This window comes from Lygodium microphyllum, chromosome 5 (assembly GCF_053477565.2).
Source record: "Lygodium microphyllum isolate KBCC chromosome 5, Lygodium_microphyllum_v1.1.10, whole genome shotgun sequence".
NCBI lineage: Eukaryota > Viridiplantae > Streptophyta > Polypodiopsida > Schizaeales > Lygodiaceae > Lygodium > Lygodium microphyllum.
In genome coordinates, this window is record NC_141139.1 from 69,310,912 (window position 1) to 69,335,989 (window position 25,078).

Here is a 25,078-nt window from a genome sequence, read left to right on the forward strand (position 1 = left end):
TAAGGGTTTTAAATAGGAGCATGGAGTTGACTTTGATGAAGTCTTTTCTCCTGTGGTCAAGATGACTACCCTATGCTTGGTTTTGGCCTTAGTCGTGCAGCTTGACTTGGATTTATACCAGATGGATGTTAAGTCTGCATTCTTGCATGGGGATTTGTATGATGAGATTTACATGGAGCAGCCTAGGGCTGAACCTGGCAGGGAGCACTTAGTGTGCAAGTTAAAGAAAAGTCTTTATGGCTTGAAGCAGGCACCTAGGGAATGGTATCATAAGTTAGATGCCTTTATGAAGTCACAGGGCTATAGCAGGAGTGCTATGGATCTGTGTCTTTACACGAAGAAAGCACGAGATGGCTCATTACTTATTTTGGTACTTTATGTGGATGATATGCTGATAGCAGGGAAAGCTCATGATGAGCTAGATGCTATTAAATCTCAGCTGAAGAAGAGCTTTCAAATGAAGGATTTGGGACAGGCCTCTCACATTCTTGGTATGCGCATTAAGTGCAATGGGCATCACGGACTACTCTACCTCTCATAGAGGGAGTACATTCATAAAGTCCTTGAGTGTTTCAGCATGCAGGATGTGAAGCCTATTGGCTGTCCATTACCTTCTTATGTGAAGGTCTCACATGCCGATTGTCCGCAGGCAGATGAGTAGAGGGTTGAGATGGCCAAGATCCCTTATGCATCAGTCGTGGGCAATTTGATATATGCCATGGTAGCCACTCATCCAGATATTGCCTTTGCAATTAGTGTTGTGGCCAAATATAGTTGATCTTGGTGATGTCCAATTGCAGTTTGGTTTAGGTTGCATGTTTACTCTTCATGATGTATGTCATGTACCAGCTCTCACACGAAGAGCCTTATCTCTACTGGCACTTTGAATTATGCAAGTTATGTAGTTTCTTTTGGTGATTCCTCATGGTAGATTACCCATGAGAATCTTGTCATTACACATGGTGCTAAGTCCAATACTCTCTACTCCTTGATTGTATCTAGGTTATTTGATCATATTTTGGCAATGGATACAATTCCACATGTATCTCTTTGGCATTGTCGCCTTGGGCATATATCCTTGAAAGGAATGAAAATGCTTACCCATTTATAGTATCTTTCTCGCCTTGAGTATAAGTGCTTTGAGTCTCGTGATCACTGTTTATATGGCAAGAAAGCATGTACTATGCATAAAAATTTTGGTATGACATGTATGGTTGAGCCATTGGTTCTCGTTCATTTGGATGTATGTGGTCCCATGCCTTGCAAACCATTAGATGGTGCAAAGTATTTTGTTACCTTCATTGATGACTATACGCATAAGGTCTGGGTATATCCTAGCAAGCAGAAATCAGAAGTTTTGGCCACATTTCAATGTTGGCCTGCTTTAGTTGAGAACCATTGTGGGTATAAGCTGAAATACCTAAGGTCAGATAATGGAGATGATTATGTATCTAAAGCCTTTGAGCAGTTTTGTGACCAGAGAAGGTATTAAGAGTTAATTAACCACCCTATACACCCCACCCCAAAATGGTATGAATGAGCACATGAATAGGATAATTCAAGAGCAAGTTTGCAATATCCTTAGCTAGGCAAGCTTACCACAGCATTTTTGGGCTGAGGCAATTACTATTGTCGTACACTTGATAAACTAGTCTGCATGTACTACTCCTGACTATCAGGTTGCAGAGGAGGTATAGTCTCGAAAACCTCCCTCATATGCTCATTTGCGTGTCTTTGGTTGTGAGGATTTTTGCCATATACCCAAGAACAAGTGCAATAACTTGGATCCTAAGTCTAGGAAATGCATCTTTCTTGGTTATGGAGATGCAAGTAAGATGGGCTATTACCTATGGTTTTATGCAACTTTGGAGTGCCAATTTGAAGGTGGAAAAATATCCCAAAATTTCCAAAAAAGTAGTATTGATTAAGCTTGTCTATGACTTCATTGTTAGCATAAAAAGATGCAAAAAATAGTACAAAAAATGATCAATTTTAGACTCATATTTTGATGTTGTTGTTGGGTTGTACAAGCACCATTTGACCCTCAATTTCAGTGTTTCTTGCTAGAGAACTGATGTATGGCGTAAGGATATGATGTGTGGATGTATGTGACTGAATTTGGACACATTTATGACAACCATATCACTAGAACTCAATGTATATGTAGTTTCTTGGGTATTTTTAATGTTTTTTGGTCTCAAATTTGAGCCATTGATGCAAAGACTTGTTCACATGCTTGAATAGTGATTTGGCACATTGCATTTCGTTGTTTTTTTCTAATATTTAAATTTTAATAAAGTCAAAAAATGGCACAAATTACTCAAATCATTGTCCGAAAATTGTTGCGGTCGCTTTTCTCGTCCACAAATTTTATCCTCCCCATCATGCACTAAAGAAATCGCATCCTTCAAAGTCTTTGGCTTGAACATATTCACTTCCGCATAGAAGTGACCAAGCAAACTGGACATATACTTGCACTTGTGGGTCGCCTCAGGAACATCTTCAAGCATTCGAAGTTGAAGTAAAGCACTCGCGAAATGCTCAGTGTATTGCAGAATGGATTCACTATCTCTTTGTTTCAAGAGATCCCATTGTTTGATAGCTTTCTCATGGAATTGAGGCGAAAAAAAAATTTGCAAAAATTTCTTTTGAAAGGCTTCAAAAGTAGAGGGACAATCAACACTCTTACGGACAACAGTCTACCATAATGATGCTCTATCTGCTAGATGGTTAGTGACGCATTTAATTTTATCTTTTTCAGCATATTGCTCTTCATGAAAATAGTCATCAAACTGACTAATGAAAGCAAGACAATTTTTCCATCACGTTGCCCATTAAAAGTGTAGAATTTAAAATTTCTTTTACTTATCTTGGCCTCTTTTGTAAGAGCTTATGCATCGAGTGTCACATAAATAGTATGTTGAATGACATCTTCAGGTTGCACTCCGTCTTGATCGATAATGGATTGTTGAAGTGCAGCCAATTGTGCTTACAAGTTTTGATGTTCCCTTCGCTCTTCTTAAAGTTGCATCATGATTAGATCCAATTTTTGTTCCATAGTCGGCTCTGGTAAATCACCTTCGCCCATAAAATCGTCCATATTATGATCTGACATCCTGCAAAAATCTCAAACAACCTCACACACTCAAAATCTCGTTAGAAGGATGAGTGTAGCTCAAATTTGAGTTTACAAGGCTTGCTTTTTTTTATGGCTTTTGCTTTTACGATCTTGCTTTTTCTCGGATACGGCAATTGAAAATGGTCATGTTCCAAGCAAAATAGTCTTCCGCACAGACTGCGTGTGACAGCCTAGTTGTTGTAAATCCATTCAGCCAAGTTGCACGTGGGAATAGGGGCTTACTGAAGCTTCAAAACTGGTTCGAGAGTACCACAGTATGAACACTTGCTATGGAAGAGATTGATAATTGAAACTTTATGTCTTAGATTAAGCTTAATAACTTTAAGCTTTTAAAAATCTTAATGAATTTAAGGAATTTGACACATGACGATGGCATGTTTTTTACGAAATTGACGGCGACGAGTTCATGTCAAATTATTGATTTGAGACATTAGAGTTGAAGCTCTCTTTAAGCTTGAACAATAAGCTTAGCATTGCATTAATCATGAATTGCTTTCTCTATGATAAAAACGTCTTGTAGAAGAGACTTCTCGAGTGGTCCTCTACCTGTTATGAGAGGTCCTTCGCGATCAGAGGGTACAGCAGGGGGTTCTTCACTGCCAGGAACACGCATGTGTTGTCAGTTCGTCATGAGACTGCCTGTAGAGCCCGTTCGTTCTAGGAGCTTTGCCTTCATGCGAGATGGCAAGCGATTGGAAGCTCTTGATCTCAACTTAGCTCTAATACCACTAGTGCACAAACCAGATGTTGTATGCATGCGTAGTGAATGCCTAAAGGTCCCCAAGAACAAAGAACTCTACAAACCTTCATAATTGCAAGTAAAAAGCAAAAGAAAATTTGCGCAACATGAGACAAAAAGACCAATTGGGTGTAATCTCCCCCCATGCCTTGTGTAAGCGCTTCACAAGGCATGTATTTATAGATTTATTTACCTTCAAGCCCAAAAATAGCCCACTTTACAAATAGCATGCTTTTGCTTTTTGTGTTTACTTTTGCTCAAATATAGAGTAAAGCATTTGGGCGTCCAAAAGTCAGGATGTGCCCAAATACAAATATCAAATAATGAAATATTTAACCGAGCGCCTATGCGCATACAAGATAATAAATGTTTTGTCAAGTGCTTTAATAAATAAATGTGCTTAAATAAATATTGGCGCCACACCTATAGTGATAAGGTGTGTGCCCATCAAAAATAGTAATTCTTCTAGGCATTTGGATTCATGTCATCACCCAGTGCTACCCAATGCCATCGTCGCCTACTCTACACATCAAGTGAAGCATTCACAATTGTTAAAAAATAATTACATAAAACCCAACAAAAGTGAATACCTAGCTGTTTTCAACTAAAATAATTAAATAGGTTGAAACTGTCCTAACCTTAATGTAATTCAAGTGTGCACTCTAAACTCATAAACGTCTATTAATTTGATATGTATTTTACGAAATCACCCGTTGTGGAATTACCCACATGCACATTAAATTAATATGACACCCAAAAAGGATAAGCGTCCTCATAACTTCTCGCACAAGGAATCCACCTTGTGTACGGGCCCCGGCAAATAAATATAGTCACAGAATCCACCGTGAAATATGCCTCCTAGCATCACAAATAGAAAAATTCAAACCCTCTTAATCAGAGGATCCCCATAACAAATTCAACTTACACACCAATTTGCATTAGTAAATTTCTTCATTTGCTCCTAATATCCACTACTTATACACTAAAAATACCTAGAAACTATCATTTGAACCCTTAAATTTTACATATCTTTAAATTTAAAGAGCCAAAATAGCCAAAAAAATTTTAAAAATCCATTTTATCATTATTTAATTCTATTTTGAGTTGCTACTCTTTATCTCTCATTTAACTCTAATTACGGCTAAAAACTACTATTTTTGCCACTAAGACCCTTATGTCTTCTATGGATTCGTTTTTAGAGGATACAATTTCATTCTTAGGCTCATTTTATTATTTTTTAACTTTTTTTCAACTCACTTTTTATTAATAATACTTAGAATCCTTAATATCAATTAATTATGGCTTAAAATACAATTTTTTACCTATTTTCTATCATTTTCTTATCTTTTCAATTCATATGATGCACAAATTAAACTCCATACTATTCATTGGAAACCCAAAAACCAAAAGATCAATATATTTAATACAAATTCCACTCAAAATATGCATTCTTCTTTAATTTTAATTAGGAATGAAAGTACTCATTCAATGAAAGAAAGAAAGGTCGTCGGTTGTATTTGATGATGTTGGTGCTTGTTTCTCCTCTTGCTTTATGTTCAGCAATCTCCAAATCTTCTAATCTCCTTTGCTCATTGCTAATATCTTCTAATCCATCCTTAAACTTGTTGAAAATTACTCGCTATGCAATGAAATAGGCTCCAAGTCTGGAATAGAATGAAAGAGAAGAGAAGAACTAATCAAGTGTAGCCTATAGATGTTGGAGATGAAGCCAAATGCTACAAAAAATCATTAGTACACCTCTCTCTTGAGCAACTCCTGTTCACAAGTAGCCCCCCCTCCCCCTCAACTTCTTTAAATTTTCATATTTCACATTTAAACATGTCTCTTTTGGCACATTTCCACATCTCTAACCTATTTTTGACCTTGCCCACCATAGCTTGAAGAGTGTTTTTAAATCTATTTGAAGAGGTACAAGATGTATGTCTATCATGCACTATGCTCAACTGTGATGTTACTTTGTGTTCAATGGTGTTGTAATGTAGCATTTCTATGTATTTATTCATGGTGTTGGATATGACATTGGTGCAAAAGGAAGATGGTTCTAGAAGCCTGATTATACGCAAGTTTTTTCTTTCAGTTTCAGGAGAGAGCATTATAGATATTGCTCCATGTGTGAATGCCCTTCTTATGTGCAAAAGTGCTTTTTGGTGGGCGATTGTAGCTCCTCGTGATTTATGACTCGTGATTTTTGGTGGGCAAGTGTGAGTGAGAATATGAATTTCCACTTGATGTTCAATGCTTTTTATTGGTACTTGTTACATTGTAATGTGAATTGGTGGTTTGTAGTCTCGATTGTGACGTGGATTCTAGAAATCATTTTGTTGTTTATTCTCTTAATACGATTGATTTTACATGTTGCACCATTTGCGCGCCTATGGTGTGGTCAATGTTCTCTATTATCATTACAATCATTCCAATTGCTACCTCTTCTATCTTGTAAAAGTTGTTATCCTACACCCACTTTTGCAATGATGGCTCCTTGATTACATTTGTTTTAACTTCAATTGTGTAGATGTTTTCGAATTTGTAGTATTTGTGTAGAAGCTACTTATTGTACTCATGGACATATTCCTTGTGTGTACATATGATTGTAGTTTTTTGTCTATCAAATCTAGGATGTCCTTCTCATCGATGATGCACTCGTGTAGGCATTCATCCATCTCTTCCATCATATTGGGTCTTTAGACATTCCAAGGATCTGAGAGGAGGTGTTAGCCTACCTATGTTAGTTATGTCAATCTCTCATCTCTTGGTTGTAAGCTCAAATATCGTTACCCAATCTCTTATAAGAATTATATAAATGGCAAGTCATTTGTGTGTCAAACTAAAGTGTGCAATGTGTAGAGTTATGCATATGTCCAATATGCTAATGAGATGATATGACATTGTTAGCACAACTCAATTCAATAGTTACAAATTGGTAGTAATTGTGCAAGGTTGCCAAACAATATCACAAGTGTTTTGTTGAATGGATTGATAGCACTGCAGACACTAACTATTTGACTGACTATTATATCAAATGTTGTTCGTGGTGTCAACATGGACATCTCATCAATGATGATTATGTTTGCTTCTCTTATTACAACAAAGTACTCATGTATATCTTGTATTGATCTTGGATATTTCTGTGCATGCACTAGTATCTTAAATTGGAAGTGGACTATGGTAGAGAGGCTACATAGTCTATCTACAACTACTCTTGTGCTTGTTGTCAATAACACACTCTTATTTGTAGCAATTAAGTTGTAAATGTAGTAGTGTATGAGGAAGTGTTTTCACTACCTGATATACCATTGACAACATACATGGCTGACATTGCATTGATGGGTTAATTGTATACTACTTGTTGCACTATCATTAAAGTACTCTCAAGAATTATTCTTAATTCTTTTGTGAGCTACAACAACTTGGTTCATATTGATGCAATGTTGTTCCAATGTTCAATTGATGGTAGAGATATTGCAAATGTTGCTAGGGTTTCCTTTATTGAAGGGAGATTTTTGGATGATCATATTCATTGATTGGTATGTCCAGTAGTAAATTTCTTTGTATATACTTGGTGATGTATGCTTCAAGGCCTTCATCATTCACCATGAGACCATGGAGTTGACACTCAATGTAATATAATTGTGTTGTGTTTTTTTTGCTTATTAGTTCTCTCTCAAATCTAAATGCCACTTGTTCCAGTAATGTGCTGAAGAAGAAACCTTTAGTTTGATGTCCTAGTTAAAAATCTGTGAATTGTACAAATCTTTTGTATTGATGGATGGCGTTTCCATAAGCATCCCCTAGATTTTTTTCAATATGAAATCCAAATGTAGCTTTGGTGATGATATAGTTTTTGCGGTAATCATAGAATGTTAGGAGGTCTAAAGTTGTTGGTTAGACATAATATAAGTATAAAGGGAGCATAATAATATTTATTGTCCTTGTGAGTTTTCATTATCGTATGCTGGTAGGGGAGGTGTCTATATATTTAATAGTCTCACTTCTTGTTACTATTGGAATTTTCATGTAATGCAGTGCTACTTCTATGGGTGATACTGGCTTGGACAATATTGTGGTGGAGATTAGTTTTTGTTTATTTAAGTCCAAGTCTTCTAGGCCTAGTTTCTTAATAACTTCTATCTGAATGTTTTTTTTATCAACTTGGCCTTCATTGTGTACTTGAGCATATAGTGTGAGATGGATGATTTCGTTACTTTTTGGATGTTTATATGGGCTCCCCATAAGACTAGTAATGTTGGGTGATACAACACAGCATTGCGGTGGTCATCTTTAGGATGGTAGTAGATGTATTGTTGGTTTTTTGGGTCTATTGTTGATTCTTGATTATTGTAAGCGAAAAAGGAAGTTAGTACTTGCATTTTCCACTACTAATAGTAGTGTTTATATAGTAAGCATGTTGACACCTATGAAGTTGCTTTGCCAAGATAAGGACTCGGGAATAGTGCAATCTCCAGGGTGATAGTTGGGCAAGATGAGATTGTTGTAAGCCATTTGTTGTGAATGTTGTTGTTCTTTCTAGAAGCTAGTTACTATGTCATAGGATTATGCATGCAAACTCATGTTAATCGATTCTTTTGAATACTTGTCGTCGGCTAGGCTTAACTATGTTGTCGAGTACACTATAACTTGCTTCATTTTCTACTTCTAGTATTGTGTTAAATGGGGAGCTTTTATGGTGCACTTTTAAAATCCTTTCAATTGATTGTTAAGGATATAGAGATCTATCTTTGGATGTGGATATTCCACTATTGTGTTGTATTTCTACATTACTAGATTATATAGCATATTAAAAGCAAAGATATCAGCAATGCTAGATGTTGTCAAGTCAAGCCTAATGGATCACTGAGAAAATGGTGCATCATTCCAAGACACTAAGGGATTGTCGAAAATCAATCATCGTTCTAATGTTTTGCTTGCAATTACTACTATTGTTTTGACCACCAAGATCAACACATCAATTATGCTCGAAAGTTGTAGCTTTAGTGGATCGACATGGAGAATCCTTTTTGTATAGTCCTTGGCAATAGGGCAACCACATGCTTGTTTCAATCTTTGTTGGAATGACACAATCCATGTTTTGTTATCACACATGCTTGTTTCAATCTTTGTTAGAACAAAACAATCCATGTTTTGTTATCATGTTGTTATGCTTCTGCTATTGGCATACAATGATGAGGATTGTGCTTAACACAACCATCGAAGCTTGCATATGTTCGATAAATCAATCACTCTTTTGTGAGAGGGTGATATGGTGCTACATCATGATTGCTCCAAATATATATATATTGTTAGTGTATCAATCACTCATTTGTGAGAGGGTGATATGGTGCTACATCATGATTACTCCAAATATATATATATTGTTATTGTATCAATGATGCTTGCACATTATGCTGCCCAAGATGATTCAACTTTGTAAATATCATATTAACTCGCAACATGTAGTCTTAGTGATGTTTTTCTGGAAGCCATTGTTTTTATTTTCCTAAAAGACCTTCACGAGGCCATGTGATTTGACATTTGTATATAATGCATTGCTATTGTGTATTCTATTAGCATAAGAATGTATATTTTTTAATGAAAATAGTACCATTCTATGTTTAAATACGAATTAAGCAAAATAAATATTTTTTAAACTATGCATTCGATGAACAACACTCACAAGTTTAATATTTCTTTTAAACTATGCATTTTGATGAACAACATTTACAATTTTTTGGAGCTAATCAGATTTCCCTATAAACTTGTGTAGCTTGAGATGTTATGTTACTGGAGAACAATACCTTGCAAAACATCAAGCAAAAAACTGGAAAGTTGCTTAGTCAAAGTTTGAGATGTGGTGGCTTTTACATTAAGCCTTAGCTTTTTAGCCTTTGTCGTTTGCTTTTTCTTTTGTAGTATCTTCAAATCAAATTTATTAACTGAATTTGTTTCATTTGGATCCACCAATAAAAAGATAAATCAAAAGTGCTTGCTAATTATACATGTATATGCTAGTATGCTAGTTATACATACATACATACATACATATATATATGCTCTCTCTCTCTCGCTCTCTCTCTCTCTCTCTCTATATATATATATATATATATATATATATATATATATATATATATATATATATATATATATATATATAGAGAGAGAGAGAGAGAGAGAGCTAATAATAAGTTTTACAAGACTACAAAGGTTGCTTTGGTTTTCTACCCAAAGATGCATCACCAAGTAACTTCACCCCATTCAAAACATTTAACATAGAGCAAATGAATGAAGCTTTGCACACCAAAACCCCTCTCATCTCCTTTGTTACCTTGCTTAACCTCTTCCTTCCGAGCCTCTCTACAAACGATTGTGTGCGTATGTGGATGGGTGGGTTGGTGCATAAGCATGCATGTTGACTTTTCTTGTACTTGCGATGGGGCCAACAACATTTTGATCAAGCAAATGCGTCATTTATATAACAAGCCCAAGGGAACCTCATTTAGGCAAAATCAACATGTTTGAGTACTTTAAAGTTGTACATTAAAAGAAATCAATTGCTTCCACATACAAGCTATTCATTCACACCGACTCCTCTGTTCTCAAATTAATGACTTAAAAATCAATCTTTTCAAAGATGTATTATTAAACTGAAATCTTTAAAGGGTTCTCTAATGACACTTCTATTTTAAAAGCAATGTGATTTTGTATTTTTATTTTAAAAGCCAGAATACATAGAATCTTACATTATCTTACTACTATACTATTTTTGCTATAGGTTCAAAAAGCCCCGAACCTCCAAAGGGTTTCCCAAACCTACCCCCTTTTCCAAACCTCCCTTTTTCAATCAAAACCCCCTCCTCTCCCCTCTTTCTCACGTGCAATCTCTCATTTTCTCTTCCCCCTCCATTTTTTCATTAAAGCCTCCCTCCCCCTCCCCTCCTTACCTCCCTTTTTTTAATTAAAACCCCTTTCCCTCTCTCACTTATAATCTCTTTCTTTTCCCACTCCCCTTTTTAATTAAATTCCTCCCCCCTCTTTCTCATGTGTAGAGCCTAGATTCTCTCTCTCTCTCTCTCTCTCTCTCTCTCTCTCTCTCTCTATATATATATATATATATATATATATATATATATATATATATATATATATATATATATATATATATATATATATGTATGTATGTATGTATGTATGTATGTATGTATGTATGTATGTGTGTGTGTGTGTGTGTGTTAAATTAAACCTTTTAATTTAAACGTTCTTTTTAATTAAAATGAGAGAGGGAGAAAAATATACAAAGAGCAAAAAAGAAAGAAGAGAAAAGGAGAGAGAGAAAGTATAAAATTTAAGAGAGGAAAAGAAAAAAAAAAGAGAGAAGAAAAAAAGAAAATAAGAGAAAATAAAAAGAGAGAATTTGGACACAAAGAATTATATAGAGAGGAAAGATAAAATTTAAAAGAAAAAAATTAAAGAGAAAAAAAAAGGAGAGAAAAAAAAAGAAAAGAGAGAGAGAGAGAATAAAAATAAAAATTTAAAAAAAGAAAAAAATAAAAAAGAAAAAAAATCTTTTAAATTCAATTTTTTTTAGAGAAAATGAGAGGAGAGGAGAGGAGAGAGAGAGAGAAAAGATAAAATTTAAAAGAGTTTTAAAAAAAGAAAATTTAAAAGAAAAGGGAGAAGAAAAGGAGACAGAGAGAGAATAAGAGAGAAAGAGAGGAAAAAAAGAGAGTATAAACATAAAGAGATAATTATATATAGAGAAAAGATAAAATTTGAATACTTTAAAAAAAACCAAGGGGAAGAGAAGTGAAAGGGGAGAAAGAGAGAGAACACAGAGAGAAGAAAAGGAAAAAGGAAATTTTTAAAAAAGAAAATAAAGAGAAAAAAAAAGAAAAAAAGAAAAGAAAATAATAAAAAAAGAGGAGAAAATAAGAAGAATAAAAAAGAGAAAGAGCCAAGAGAAGAAAAAAATAAATTAAAATAAAAAATTAAAAAAAGAGAAAATTAGACAAAGGAAATTTTGGGGAGGGAAAAAAGAGGGAGAGTAAATTAAAAAATTAAAAACAGAGGAAAAAAAAGAGATAAGATGAGAAATGGATTGTTGAGTGAAGTTTTTGCTCGCCTAATGTTCTGGCTAGTTATTGTTATTGTTAATTTAAATTATAAAAATCTATTGATAGGGTGCCAGGTAGGTGTGGTACGTCTGGTGTGTTCTCGTTTTAAGAAAGGACATAAAAGATACAAGATGGTATACCTCAATTATTCAGATTGGCGTGCTTGAAATGTTTGATGTACATGCTTCACAATAAGTTGGGGGCGCCATCAAATGTACATAAGCAAGCACATCTTACCGCAATTCACAAAAACCTACATGTAACTATATTGGCAAGATGCTCTTGCGATCTATATATAATAGGCTCCAGTATTATGCCCATTCACCGTTGCTGATGGATGATTTTGAGTTGACAACCAATTCTTCCTCAAGATAATGATCCTCAAAGTAGACAATTTTCAACTTCGTTCTTACAGTACTCGAGTGCAATAAATATAAAATCAATAAAATGATATCAGATAATTTATTCTTGTATAGGTTCTGCAGAAGTCCCATAGATTCTGCATGAGTCCCATATGGTGTCAACAAAGACAATGTCTCCCTCAGATAACCTATTCTTGTACAGGTTCTGCAGAAGTCCCATATGGTGTCAACAAAGACAATGTCCCATATGTACTAGAGCATTGATCTATCACAATTTAACCGCATTATCAACAAGTGTGCACTGGGCATGCATTGATAGCCCTTTTGTTTCCCAGAAGAGGTCCCAACACTACTTTTGATTCCCAAAATCAAGGGCTAATTTTTGACAAACTATCCACTCATGATTCACCATGCCACCATGTATCCTGCACATCCAATCGATATTGCTGTGGATTGTTCGTGGAATTTTTCAGAGGGAAAATTTGTGAAACATGAGTATCAAAAGGCATCCTACATACAGTGCTTAAGAGTTGAAAAGATAACATTTAACAATCTGAAAGACAGACTTTGCTTTAAAACTCCAGTCCCTTTGCAGGATTATAACAGGGTTGCAAGACAGCATCCCCCTTCATAATATTCATGAAACCAGAGTACAGACTCAAATGGGCTAGTATATGAGAGAGATACTGAACCAGTTTGTTAGTATACAAGAATATGTGTAACCCAGTGGGCCCACACTTAGGCTGTAGGCATCTGCAAGAACAATAAGTTTACAATGGACAGCTATCATGCTTAGCTTGGCAAGCTAAGCTAACAGTCAGCTGCTACTTAAGCGTGTATCCGGCCCCCGCAGAGAAGTCTGCCTCCTGGGAACTCCAATCTCACAGGAGTTTACTTTGGCAGCAAACCTCAATGAGCACAAAGACTCTTGGAAGGACTTGGAATCAGGAGAAATGTTTACAAACATTAGTGTCTTTGAGTCGCCGCCTAAACAGGGCTGTTCAAAAAAGAAGGGGCACACGGTCATGCAAAGGTCTCTGCAAATAGAAAACACTCCAATGCATTACTAATTAGATCCAACCTGAAGAAGGTAAGTCAACTTGGAGTTCCTGTAAGGAACATGCTGCTCTTTGTTTGCAATTGCAAGTATGACATCTCCAAGGCATGACAAGCTCTTGTTGATAGCCTGTCAGCATCACCATCGTGGCTCTTAGCAATCTTCAGTAACATCAATGCTGCTAGCATTTATCTGATATAGGCATGACCTGGCATACCTGAGTCTCTTTTAACCTGTCCCCAGTTGCACCACTGCGTGACAGCCTCTCACTTCCAGCCAAGTCCACAAGGTTCAAGACCCCATGCACCTGCTGCTCTGTGCTCTGCAGATTACCTTCTTACTTGAGTGTCAATGAGATGATGTCATTCAGATAACTGAAGCATGTCAAATTTACAGACCTCATTGACACCAGAAATCCGTAATGTGAAGACACAATGACTCCTCGAGGATTGCTCATTCATTGCAGTCTTTCCCACCGTCCTGTATCACACCAACTCAAAAAATGTGTAATGAATGTATTAAGAAGCCATGTTGCAGATTTGAACATAGACTTCCAACTGCTGTTCTCTTCAGGAAAATCTTGAAAGAAAGGTAGCCATACTGATTATCCATCACCACAGACATATAAAGACTACAACTGAACCTGAAAACAGGTTCTAACCTGCTTTGAGCAGCTTGACGCAGAAGAGCTGATACCTCTTTCCAACTTGTGACCTCCACTAAAGTTAAGTCAGAAACAGATGTATGACCCATAGAATCATGTTTAATTGCATGTGTTTTTATGACAGCCATTGACTCATTTCTGGATGCATCTGACTTTATTAATAGATCTCTGATGGTCTCGTTGTAGATTTCAAGCATTGAAGCCTGATGAGGAGAGACCATCAAGTGTCAGCAAAAACTAGATATAAAAGTCACTCAAATCTTTAAAGCTGCTACACTACAACAAATGACATTGCAGAAATCTACAAAATACTAAATTACTTTTTAAAACAGCACAATAAAATATTTTTAAACACCATATTTACTAACACACCTGCATTTTAAACCTCCATCCTTGCCCTTCAAGAACTTGACTTGACTGAAATATCTGCTCCAAAGACCTTGGAATAAGACCTTTGTGCTCCACCTGCTCTGGCTGTCCAAGCATGGTGTATGTTTTTCCAGACCCAGTTTGACCATAAGCAAATATGCAGACCTGAAATGTTCAGACTGTTAGTAACAAAACCTCTTCCCTTCCTTTCTCGCACTTAGGTTTTCAGAGCTCTTTGATATTGACTCTTTTGACAGACTAATCTGGCTTTCAACAATGTATGGTCAATAATGTGAACAAGAACATATTCCTTGCTTTTGTGACCAAAGACATACACTACATAACATTGATCTTGCCCTAAAACAAGAAATAAGTGCAGGTCTGGAGAGCTTAAAATTTGCAGCCTAATGTTTTTGCCACTATTTGACATAGTTTTAACTCTTGGAAAGATTCACTTGCCTAATCAAGTTCAACTTTCAAATGATTCAAAGTTTTCATGGTTTAACTAACAACCATCCCAAATCCATAATGAGCAAGCATGTCTTGATGCAGCTAAGAAAGTTACTACCTTATATCCATCCAGAGCACTTTGCACGAGTTGAGAAATCTCCTCGAATACTTTTTCTTGGTTTACTTCAGGCCCAAAGACCTTATCAAATGAAAATGCATACTTTTGTCCTGCACCTGAAATCAGAAGTCAGATAATTGATCGCAGTCTATCAAATTCAGTAACATTTCATTAGTCCCACAAGAAAAGAACATGCCTTCGGCTTGAACAAGATCAATGCCTCTGCCAACTAAATCCCCAAACTGAGGATAGTGAACAACTGGTTGAGCTTGATCCATCTCTTCATCATCACTGAGCAGAGGCCGCACCCTACAAAATACTCGGATGTTTCCTTTAAGCTCCTGAAAATCCAGCATTCAATCAGATGTGCCCATTGTCACCTAATTAAGGAAATTGAGTTGCACACTACAAATCAATACGCTGCAGTCAACCATTTGCTTATGAACATTTTTCTAGAAGTGCTATTTGGCAATCACAAATCACATCTCAACTGTACTTCCAGATTCCATCAGAATATTTATTTCAACATCGGTAGTGTTGTGTGGACACTAGAATTGTTTGCATTTGTATTGTTGCATGGATGCATCAGGTCACAACATAGAGAAATTGACCCGCTCTTACAAAAGTAAAGGGATAGATGGAAACAGTTGCTGTCCCCCTGTCAACAGGATACACTATAATTAGCATTAACTTCACTCGGGCAGTGCAGTGATGCATGGATGCATGCAATACCGAATGTTAAACCAGACCAAACCGCAAGAATTCCCTACATATGATAGTTACCCCTAATTGTGACACACTGCCAATGTGGCAAGGATCACAAACCTGCTGATAACTCAGTGTGAGTGCATGGCTGAAGAAAATACATGCAAGAGGAGACTGAATACTCAACATTCTAGTCCACTGATCGCAAAACACTCACAGCATGAATACATGTGTGTGATGGTTGGCAATTATAGATGGAAGAGCAAAGACTGAGCAACCAAAATAGCCAAAACTCTTGAACAAGACACAAGGTAGGCCAAATCCTCAAAACCAAATGCAATGTCAACCAAGACAACCAAAAAAAAACAGAATTGAAATTACTGTCAAGAATAACTTTTTACTGTCCAGAACTCTGGACAAAGAAGCATCAATAGACTGGGAACTATTTGACAAGGTTCTGGATCATTCAATTGCATGCCCTTTTTTGTCTTCAGGTATTGAAGAAAAAAAATGTGCTGCACTTTATAAAGACTGTGGACCATCCTTGATTGTAATACAATGAAGAAAAAAAATGCTACAACATCACTGCTGCACTACATAAAGATTGTCAATCATCATTGATCATATTACTCCTAACAACTAAAAGTGGAACTGCTGATTTGATCTGCTAAGTGCTGGCTACATCTACTAAGTTGCTGAAGCATCTATTGTTGATTCTCCAGCTGACTCTGGAGACTGGTTACTAAGTCTAGAAACAAAAACTCCATTGGTTTGGAGTTTTGGTTTCTAGCAGGAGGCCACAGTAAGGGGATTATGTTCCCCCCTGCACCATGGAGTGGGCCTCCATCAACCAAGATGTCAAGTATGCCTCCAATGACATGTACAACAGGGCAGAGTCCATGGCCATGCTGTAAGATCTGAGAAGGAAATGCCAGGAAAAACAAAGAGGCCACAAAGTGTATGACTCACACAATAACACAATCTGATGAATGCCCAATGAAGGGAGGGTGTCTAGAACAATGAGAATGATATAAAGAAGCAAATGGCCTGTGTCTCAAAAATTGGACTGAGGTGAGCTGATGGAGTCAGAGACATCAGAATGATGCCACCTAGCTATGACTGTGTAGACCACAAAAACACACCTACATCTGGCAGGTTGATGTGGCAGACTGAGAAAGATGGCAGCAGACCTCCGAGATGAAAATGCAGAAGCAGCAGGTCCCAAATAGCAGCAGGCTTGACATAGACCAGCAGAACAGTCGCCAAGGAAAAGATGATGTCATGGATGAAGACAAGCTGGCGCCTAGGCAGACTGGAGTAGAAACACAGCTGATGAGGGTGCAGGTTTTGAAATCCTAGAGCACGGATTCACATCTAGATTCATCATAAGCTGTTTTGCTTGATAGAGAGCAGGCTTTGCTCATATTCAAAGCTCACATGAGGGTACACTTAGGTAGTCTTGCCAAAGGTGGGGAATCCATGATCAGGTATGCTACTACAAAAGCATTGTTGACAAGCATCAAGAGCTGCTACAACTATGGCTGGTATGATCAACATTGACTTCAATGTCTCTCCAAGGCACCTTGGTGGTGGCTTGATCATCCACTACTTGGGTGTCTATGGTCTATTCTGATGGTCATTGTTGTATGTGCTATGATGAATCGTTATCATTGTCTATTGCATTGTACCAAATCACTCATGATCTAAGGAGGGGTGTTAATAATATGTACATCTCATGTGTAGGTCTCTGCCTTTCAATGGGCATTTTTGTACCTTTACTACATGAGTGTGGCCAAAAATTTTGTAGCACCTTCATGAAGGCTAGTTGACCAGCATTTCCAGCGGCCAACTAGCATTTATGTATCACCCAAGGGCTGGCCAACATATTCATAATTGCTGCCTATTTATAGGCAAGTGTTCCCTCCTCAATAATTCAGCATACACAATACTTGCATGTTCTATTGGGGAGAGGGAGTTGGTGCCCACAGTTTGACAGTGACTTACTGTCCAAGTTTGTAATGTCTCGTCTTGGTATATGGAGTTCATTTCTGGAGCAACAGTTTCTCACACTTCCATCATTCCTCTTGCTTGCATCGTTGCTCCCACTTTTGACAAGAGGATGGTATGGAGGCAAACCACTAGTTAATGTGAATGGAGTATGGTAAGGAGACAAATCAGTAGTTAATGTCCTATGAGGATTGGTAATGTTGTGCATCCCATGGCATTCAAGTGAAGTATGCTAATCTTGACACACCATCGAAGTAATGGTTTGAATGCAAATGCTAGTCTTGACACATCATCTAAGTAATGATATGTTCAAGCAATACAAGATTTTGGGCTTCCTATTTGTAAACCAAGTCAAAAGTATTTAAGAGTTTGTTGAAATGGAGTATGGTAAGGAGAAGAACCACTAGTTAATGTCCCATGAGTATTGGCAATATTGTAAATCCCATGGCATTCAAGTGAAGTATGGTAGCCTTGATACACCATCTAAGTGATGATATAGTAGAGCAATACAAGATGTTATAGGTGATCCGCTATATGCCTTAGCACAAGGGGCTACCCTGTTTCCTCTACTCTCACACAATTGCCACTATGTTACATATGTGCCACTGTTCTCCAATAACAAATGTCCCAAGTATCATGTTGTGAAAGACTTGTTTGGATCTAAGTCATTTGTTGCTCATTTCAAGGACTTCAAATGCAATATCTATGTACTCTTTCAAAGGAGAAGAGAGAAACGTGTTATGGGCTCTGCAACCAAACTATTATATGCGATTGAAAGTCTCGATACGTTATCATCAACGAGGATAACATTTTCTTGAGGATGTTGTTCAATGTTCTCTTCCATCAAGTGATCCTTCTTCAACAAGCAGTGCTTCTAACTTACAGCACAAGGGTGTAGCCTCGAGAGCCCAATTGGACACTAAGTTCAAGTACCGAGTACCGCATGTTCATGGGCTACAACCAAGCTACTCAAGGATAAACTCTATGGTCCGAACAAAGTCTGGCAAAATACCATAAACCAGGTTATGATCTTCTTTGACGTTAAATGGTGCATTCTTCTACCGATTGATCCTTCATCTTCAATCAAGAGAGCTTGTAAGGAGGCACCGCAACTTTCCACCTCTCCCACCTCCTCTTCCTACTCCGTAAAAGATTCCCAACCCACTCCCATCTTCACCACAGGTTCAACCATCCTCTCAACAAGTCCACGTCACTTGCTAATAAAAACATCCAAGAGCGTGAGAGGGGTGATGAAATTCAGAGAACCAAAGACCGCAGCATCCATGCAACAATCATCCGTTCGAGGTTCCACGGCGATTCGAGACTCTTATGGAAGAATCTAGGATTCAAGGTTTCGAAGCACCAAGACTTACGCATAAGTCTAGGGTTCAAAATTCAAATCACTGGACTCTTACGCGAGAAAAGTAATCCAAACCACACTTACAAGTCCCCAAGAGAAAAAAGGCCACCCTAGACAAATAATAACGGGACACGTACTGCCTAATAAAGGCATACACGTGTACAAGATAGAACATAAGGAGACCCAATGTGGTCGACCCAAAAATTACAATCAAGCCTTTAAAGTAGACAAAGCACCTAGTGTCCCGACTACACATAGGTGAAATGAAAGGACTTACAAGCATAAGATGAGCACATAAAACCTACACGCTAATATAGATACCATAGTGGTTAAAATAGATACCATAGGGGCTTCGTATGGAATTGCAATGATAACATAGTCTTGCTCGTGATGTCTTGAAGATTGCACCATATCGAGGAAAAGAGAAACAAAAGTATGGCTTACATTGAAAAGAGCGTCTTTAAAAAGTAAAAAGTAAATTCTGAAACTTGAATTCAATTGACCGAAAAAGATGATAATACCTTACAGAGACGCGTGCTTACATCAACCCTTAAAGGAAAATTTTGGAGCTCCAATTCGATAGATTGAATATTGAAAAGGAAAGATTACCCTTGAGATAATCATATGATCAAATCAACCTTTTAATACAATCTAGAAGCTAGATCTAAGGAGCATGGATTCTATCAACTCTAACGAGCAAGTTTCCATTGTTTCAATACCTTCAAGGTAATGTTTTGCCCAATCAAAAGTTGATTTGAGTTTATACTTGCCCAACCACCACCAAGAATCGGGGAGATTCTTGGTGGATGCCTTTCTCACAGTTCACTCTCGTCCCTTCGAGGCATATGATGAAGAACGCATATGAAAAGTATGACGGGCAACTCAAAAATGAAGACGAAACACTCCAAGACCAGTTGCACGGTACTTCCACCCAAGCAAGCATGAAGCGCAATTTCCTGGCAATTTGGATCGTTCTCTATTCTTGAGACTTGTGTGGATGGACCATGCCTCCAATTACAGGACTATCTGCCTCTAATACAACCTCATGATTCACGTGCCCATGTTTGGCGTAAGCAAAAATGTTGTAGAAAGTTCCACTGCAACCCACAGGCACATTGAAGATCTATTAACGTCCAAGGCTCCCTTCTAAGCGAGGTAATACAAAAGGCTCATAATTTCTACAAGTTACTTTTCCATCGCTTGGAGTTACCTCGCAATATCTTTCTACTCAAGAAAGTTAGTGTTAACTTTCCATGACTCAATAGGAAACGACAAGCTATATGATGTTCCAACCTGAGTTGTCTGATTCAAACGAGAAACGAGATCTTCATGTGAGAAATGGCTAGAAGCTACATTGCTTTTGGCCTATTTGGGCACCTGAAAAGTTACCAGACCAAACGTTTAAACAGCCCTTCAAATCAAACTTAGTCTCCTAAGAACAGCTGATTGTATCCGAGTCTCCTCAATCATCCAACCAAGAAACAGAAAACGAACATCTCAAATCAATATTACAGAGCAGACCTTGCAAATGGTGGCCAGAAAAGTAAATTCAGGGGTTCATATGCTCCCAGCCATAACTCAAAGCAGCGCGCAGGATAAAAACGTAGTGTAAAAGAAAGACGGCATTTCTAAACTTACTTGAATCGTGTTATGAAGTTTCCGCCGTGTGATTTCCCCTTCATTAAGTCGTTGCTCCGCTTCAGCAAGCTTAAGCTGCAGCTCTGCTACTTTTTCAGAATTTTGAGCCTCATTTTCCCTGCTCATCTGTATAGTGAGCTCTAACCCCTGAACAGTAACATGTCATTAGGAACCACGTTAAGCAAAGATGCGTAATTGCATGACAACGTAAAAACCAAATGGGCAGCTTAATGGAATGAAAGCTCTGCACATTTTTAGGGCAATTTATGATTTAAAATGTTGAGCAGAATTATAAATGCTCTACAAATTGAGTTATCACATCACCTGCACTTTCAATCTTGCTGCCTCCAGCTGGTGGTAGAGATCCCTGATTTGCTCAGCCTGATGTGTGTGACTTTCCTAAATCGTTAACACAGCTATGTCACTTACGTAGTACATGCAAGTATTTGATACAAGCATACAGCATTATCAGCCAACTGCAGTAAGATGAACCGAATGAGGATCAGCATGAGAAGAGTGATAACCACACCTCCAATGCAAGAGCTTTGCTAGTAACGCTCTCTAACTCAGAAGCAGACTTCCCTGTAAAGTCCCTGAACCTGTTATTCTCTTCCATCAGTGCCTGAACTTGTCCCTGATACTTCTGTCTTTCATCGATTGAATGCTGAAGATCCATACGTAGTCGTTCTATTTCTTTGGCTAGATTTAATTTCTGCTTGTTCTCCTCTTGAGCAGCAAGCTGCCATGGAGAATTGCAATCATAGTGGGCTATAATAATTGTTAAATTATAGTCAGAACATCAACAGTGAATTGCCCCCATGTATGTTATGACAGGCGACACTACCAGATGACTTTGAAATGCAAACCAACCTTTACAGTATCCAGTTGTGACTGCAGAGAAGCAGCACTGCTCCGAACAGCGCTCAACGTCTCCAGAATTGCCAGCTTTTCTTGCTGTGTTTTGGTGTTTTCTTGTGTGGCGGTGGACGCATCAGTTTGCAGTTTGCTGTTATAAACTTGTAAGCTTGTATTGTATTCTGAGAGCCTCTTGTTTATATCTTGCAAACTCTTGACCTATCAAGTGACATGAATCCATTTCGATGTGAACTATACTGAGAACAAATTTATTATAAAGCATCTAGAAGCAAACATCCAATTACAAAAGTGTAACTGCATCAGATGTAGATCTATGAATAGTGTTATCACCTTTTCGTCAGTTTCTTTCAAATTTAGGTTCAGCTTATCTACTTCAGTCGTCATTTTGTTATAATCATTCTGCAATGCTTCCAGAGCAATAACATCTTTTTCATGTGTCAAAAGAAGTGCCTGTTAACATCTCACCAAAGAACTCTGAATAAGTCGCTATGAATAACTGCAAAACAGGGGAGTACATCAAAAACTATCTGTGACGGATTAATCATACCTTTTTCTCCTCCCCTGCTTCTGCAAGATCTTTCTCCAAGGCTGCACATCTCTCTTGTGCTTCAGACAAATCTGCAGCTAACTTATCCATCTTCTCTTTCATACAGAGCTCTAGTGCCACAGCACAATGGTTCAGAGTGATATTTATTGAGCAGCATTTTATGAAACCTAGTGAGCAAGATTCCAAAGCATTTACCAAATGCCTCCCGTGATTCATTGTCCACTTTAATCTGATTTTGCAGCTGCTCAAATCGCAGACCATATGCAGTTTCTACTTGTAAAAATTGCCGAATGCAAGCGCGCAGCTTCTTGATGTGCTCTGTCATTTGCTCATTTTTTCCCTGCAACAAAATGGAGATGATGTGGAACATAAACATCTGCTTCACATACAAAGAAGACAGTGGCTATCTTGCTGTTGGTGGCAAGTGACAACCTTGAGATCAAACTTAGACTTCCCCAGAATTTTTGTGGCCAGGAGAGCCTCCACGTCTTCATTGGCCATCCTCCCTTCTTCCCATTCTGCTTTTCCACCATTCTGGCAAGACAGTGGCTGCTCTGTGCCATTTTGTTGCGCTTGGGGCGCATCAACCTCCCCGTTCAGCAGGCACAAAACCTCCCCATCGACATCTCGACTGTTAATTTTCCTTTTCTTCTCAGGGGGCCCCAAAGGTTCGTTTTCCTTCTGAACATGCACATCAACACAAGACAACAGTTCCAAGGAAATAACTCTCTCTGAATCAGTAAGGACAATCTTGCCCTATATTTTGGAGACAGCCTCAAAAAACCACTGATACTTCGAGCACCGACCAATTCTGGAAAATCAGAAAAGGGGAAACTGAAGCATCTGCCACGATCCTTTTTGCTGAGTATGTTAAAGAAACAGGTCCCAAAAGTAAACAACGTAATGGACGCGTAATGACCAATTTGAAGGGAGATCCTCCAAAAACCCTGACCAATTCTGGAAAAACAGCAAAACGAGCACTGAAGCCAGCTCTAAGTACGTTAAAGAAACATGCTTACGAGATTAGTAGTTCTCCGCGTCTCGCGACTCGCCCGCTTGAATGTCGAAGCACGCTTCATCGCGATTCGGAACCCTGACTCAAGGAAGGAATGAAGGGGAGGGGTCGCACATGCAGGACGAAGTGGAGGATACAGAAGCCTAGGGATGCGTCGAGACAGAAGAACACAGGAAAATAGAAGTGAGACTCGGAGAGAGAGAGAGAGAGAGAGAGAGAGAGGCGATCGGTTTCAAACCGACGGGGAGGATAGTGGTAGGCGGGAAGAACCCAAAAGTAAAACGGTTCTCTCCCTTTCTCAGAAAGTCGCATTGGTTTTGATCCCTTTCCCTGACCAAGTACATTAAGGCCCGGTTCACACAATGGCGGACGGATGCTTGTGTGGATCACGCTTTCTTTGCATTGTGTGTGAATATATTTAACGGCTGGTCATACAATTCACAAGTTCTTGTTTGGAATGTTAGTTTGTGTGGCAACGTAAAACCCACACGATCTCTACAGGGATTCAAATCTTGCGGCTTGTTTTATTCCAAAAAGCTAATGGGCCTTGTTCAGGATATTAAGGTCGGACATGTATATCTTCGCATGGAAATCATCTATACAAATTCCCTTTTAACACATCAGCATCACAAGCCTATACGTATGTTTTTAAATGTGGCCTTCCGCATAGTCTGAACCAGGCCTAAGTCACACACTATCTAGTGCCTAGTTTTTGATTCTTGGTTGTTTAGCCCATTAGTTTCCAAAGTAAAGACCAAATTTTCCCATTCCAGAGTAGAGAGATCAATAACTTTACAAGGTCATGTAATTGTTGATAAGGGCCAATAATCTCACATCACTATAAAGGTTGGTTTCATTGATGTGGACACTTCTTGAGACCAGTAATAGCACATCACTATAAAGATTTAGTTTTAGTGATATTGACTCTCCTCACTATGGGAGACAAGGGTTTGAATTTGTGAAATTGCTAACTCCACCCCTCCCCCCCCACCCCTCTCCACACTGCTAAAAGAGAGGAGGGTGGGTGTGTGAGACTATACAATCCCAAAATTTTTATATGGGATTTTCTTGTTCGACTTCGACCTTATGGTATTAACCATTCACAAGTTCTATATTCTCAAATGGGAATTTCAGCCATGGATTGCTACAAATAAGCCATGGAATCCTAGATGTGACTAATATGGATCCTTCTATTAGGAGTGTACATTTCATGGGTGTTTAGTTGTTTATTAAGTTTGTTACTAGGTACCTTTATGGGCATTTGAGCAGCTCACTTAAAGTTGGCTCATTTGTCTCTAGTCTTGTCCTAAAGCCTATATGTAGCCTACTCCTCCTCCATCCTTGTTTTATTGGATCACATACACTTGGAGAGAGGGAGACTAGAGGTATTGTTGGTCACCACACTATACATCTCATGTATTGTGTTATGGACTTTCCATCGCCCCTTGATTGATTTTTGAGTTCTTATGTTCTCCCTTTCACTATTCATTCTTCTCAATGTTTGGCAATTGTGATTCTTTTGCTTCTATTGCTTTACACTGATTAGACTAATTATATTATTTACACATATACTAACTATACTATTTATACTAATAATGGGTCCTAATGTGCTTTCTACTACTAGGAGGTGGTCTACTTTGTGTTTATTCTTGCTACCCATTGTCTACTATTGCTCAACACATCAATTGCAAGGGTGGCCTATTTTATTGCAATTGGAGCTATTGAAATTTGTATTTTGTTACTCCGGACAGTTGTCTATTCTAGGTGGGCTATTCCTAAGCTAAGGCAACCTTTTTCTAGGGCTAGACGAGAGTTTTGGGTTACTTTATTGTCACATGCTAGTTTTTCACCTCTTGCTCGTTTCTTTTTTAGCTAAACCTACTCCATTCCATAATAATGAAATTTG

The 25,078-nt window shown here is 37.9% G+C and overlaps 1 protein-coding gene across 2 annotated transcripts; it reads right to left on the reverse strand.

Annotated features, from left to right (window-relative positions):
- Positions 1–12,960: 12,960 nt before the first annotated feature.
- LOC148035943 (kinesin-like protein KIN-14N) lies at positions 12,961–23,459 on the reverse strand. Of its 2 annotated transcripts, none has more exons than XM_087677923.1 (17): positions 23,177–23,459; positions 22,590–22,838; positions 22,353–22,497; positions 22,158–22,267; positions 21,941–22,060; positions 21,605–21,808; positions 21,264–21,473; positions 21,059–21,133; positions 20,735–20,881; positions 15,221–15,365; positions 15,025–15,134; positions 14,460–14,621; positions 14,085–14,290; positions 13,822–13,903; positions 13,641–13,745; positions 13,448–13,552; positions 12,961–13,363 (listed from the first exon to the last, which is right to left on the reverse strand). In XM_087677923.1, exons 1-17 carry the CDS (start codon positions 23,234–23,236, stop codon positions 13,184–13,186), a joined length of 2,415 nt encoding a protein of 804 aa, XP_087534049.1. In that variant the 5' UTR covers positions 23,237–23,459; the 3' UTR covers positions 12,961–13,183. The 2 variants fall into 2 exon arrangements, with proteins under 2 accessions (XP_087534049.1, XP_087534048.1); XM_087677922.1 differs by having other exon boundaries at positions 15,025–15,140.
- Between the last annotated feature and the right edge of the window lie 1,619 nt (positions 23,460–25,078).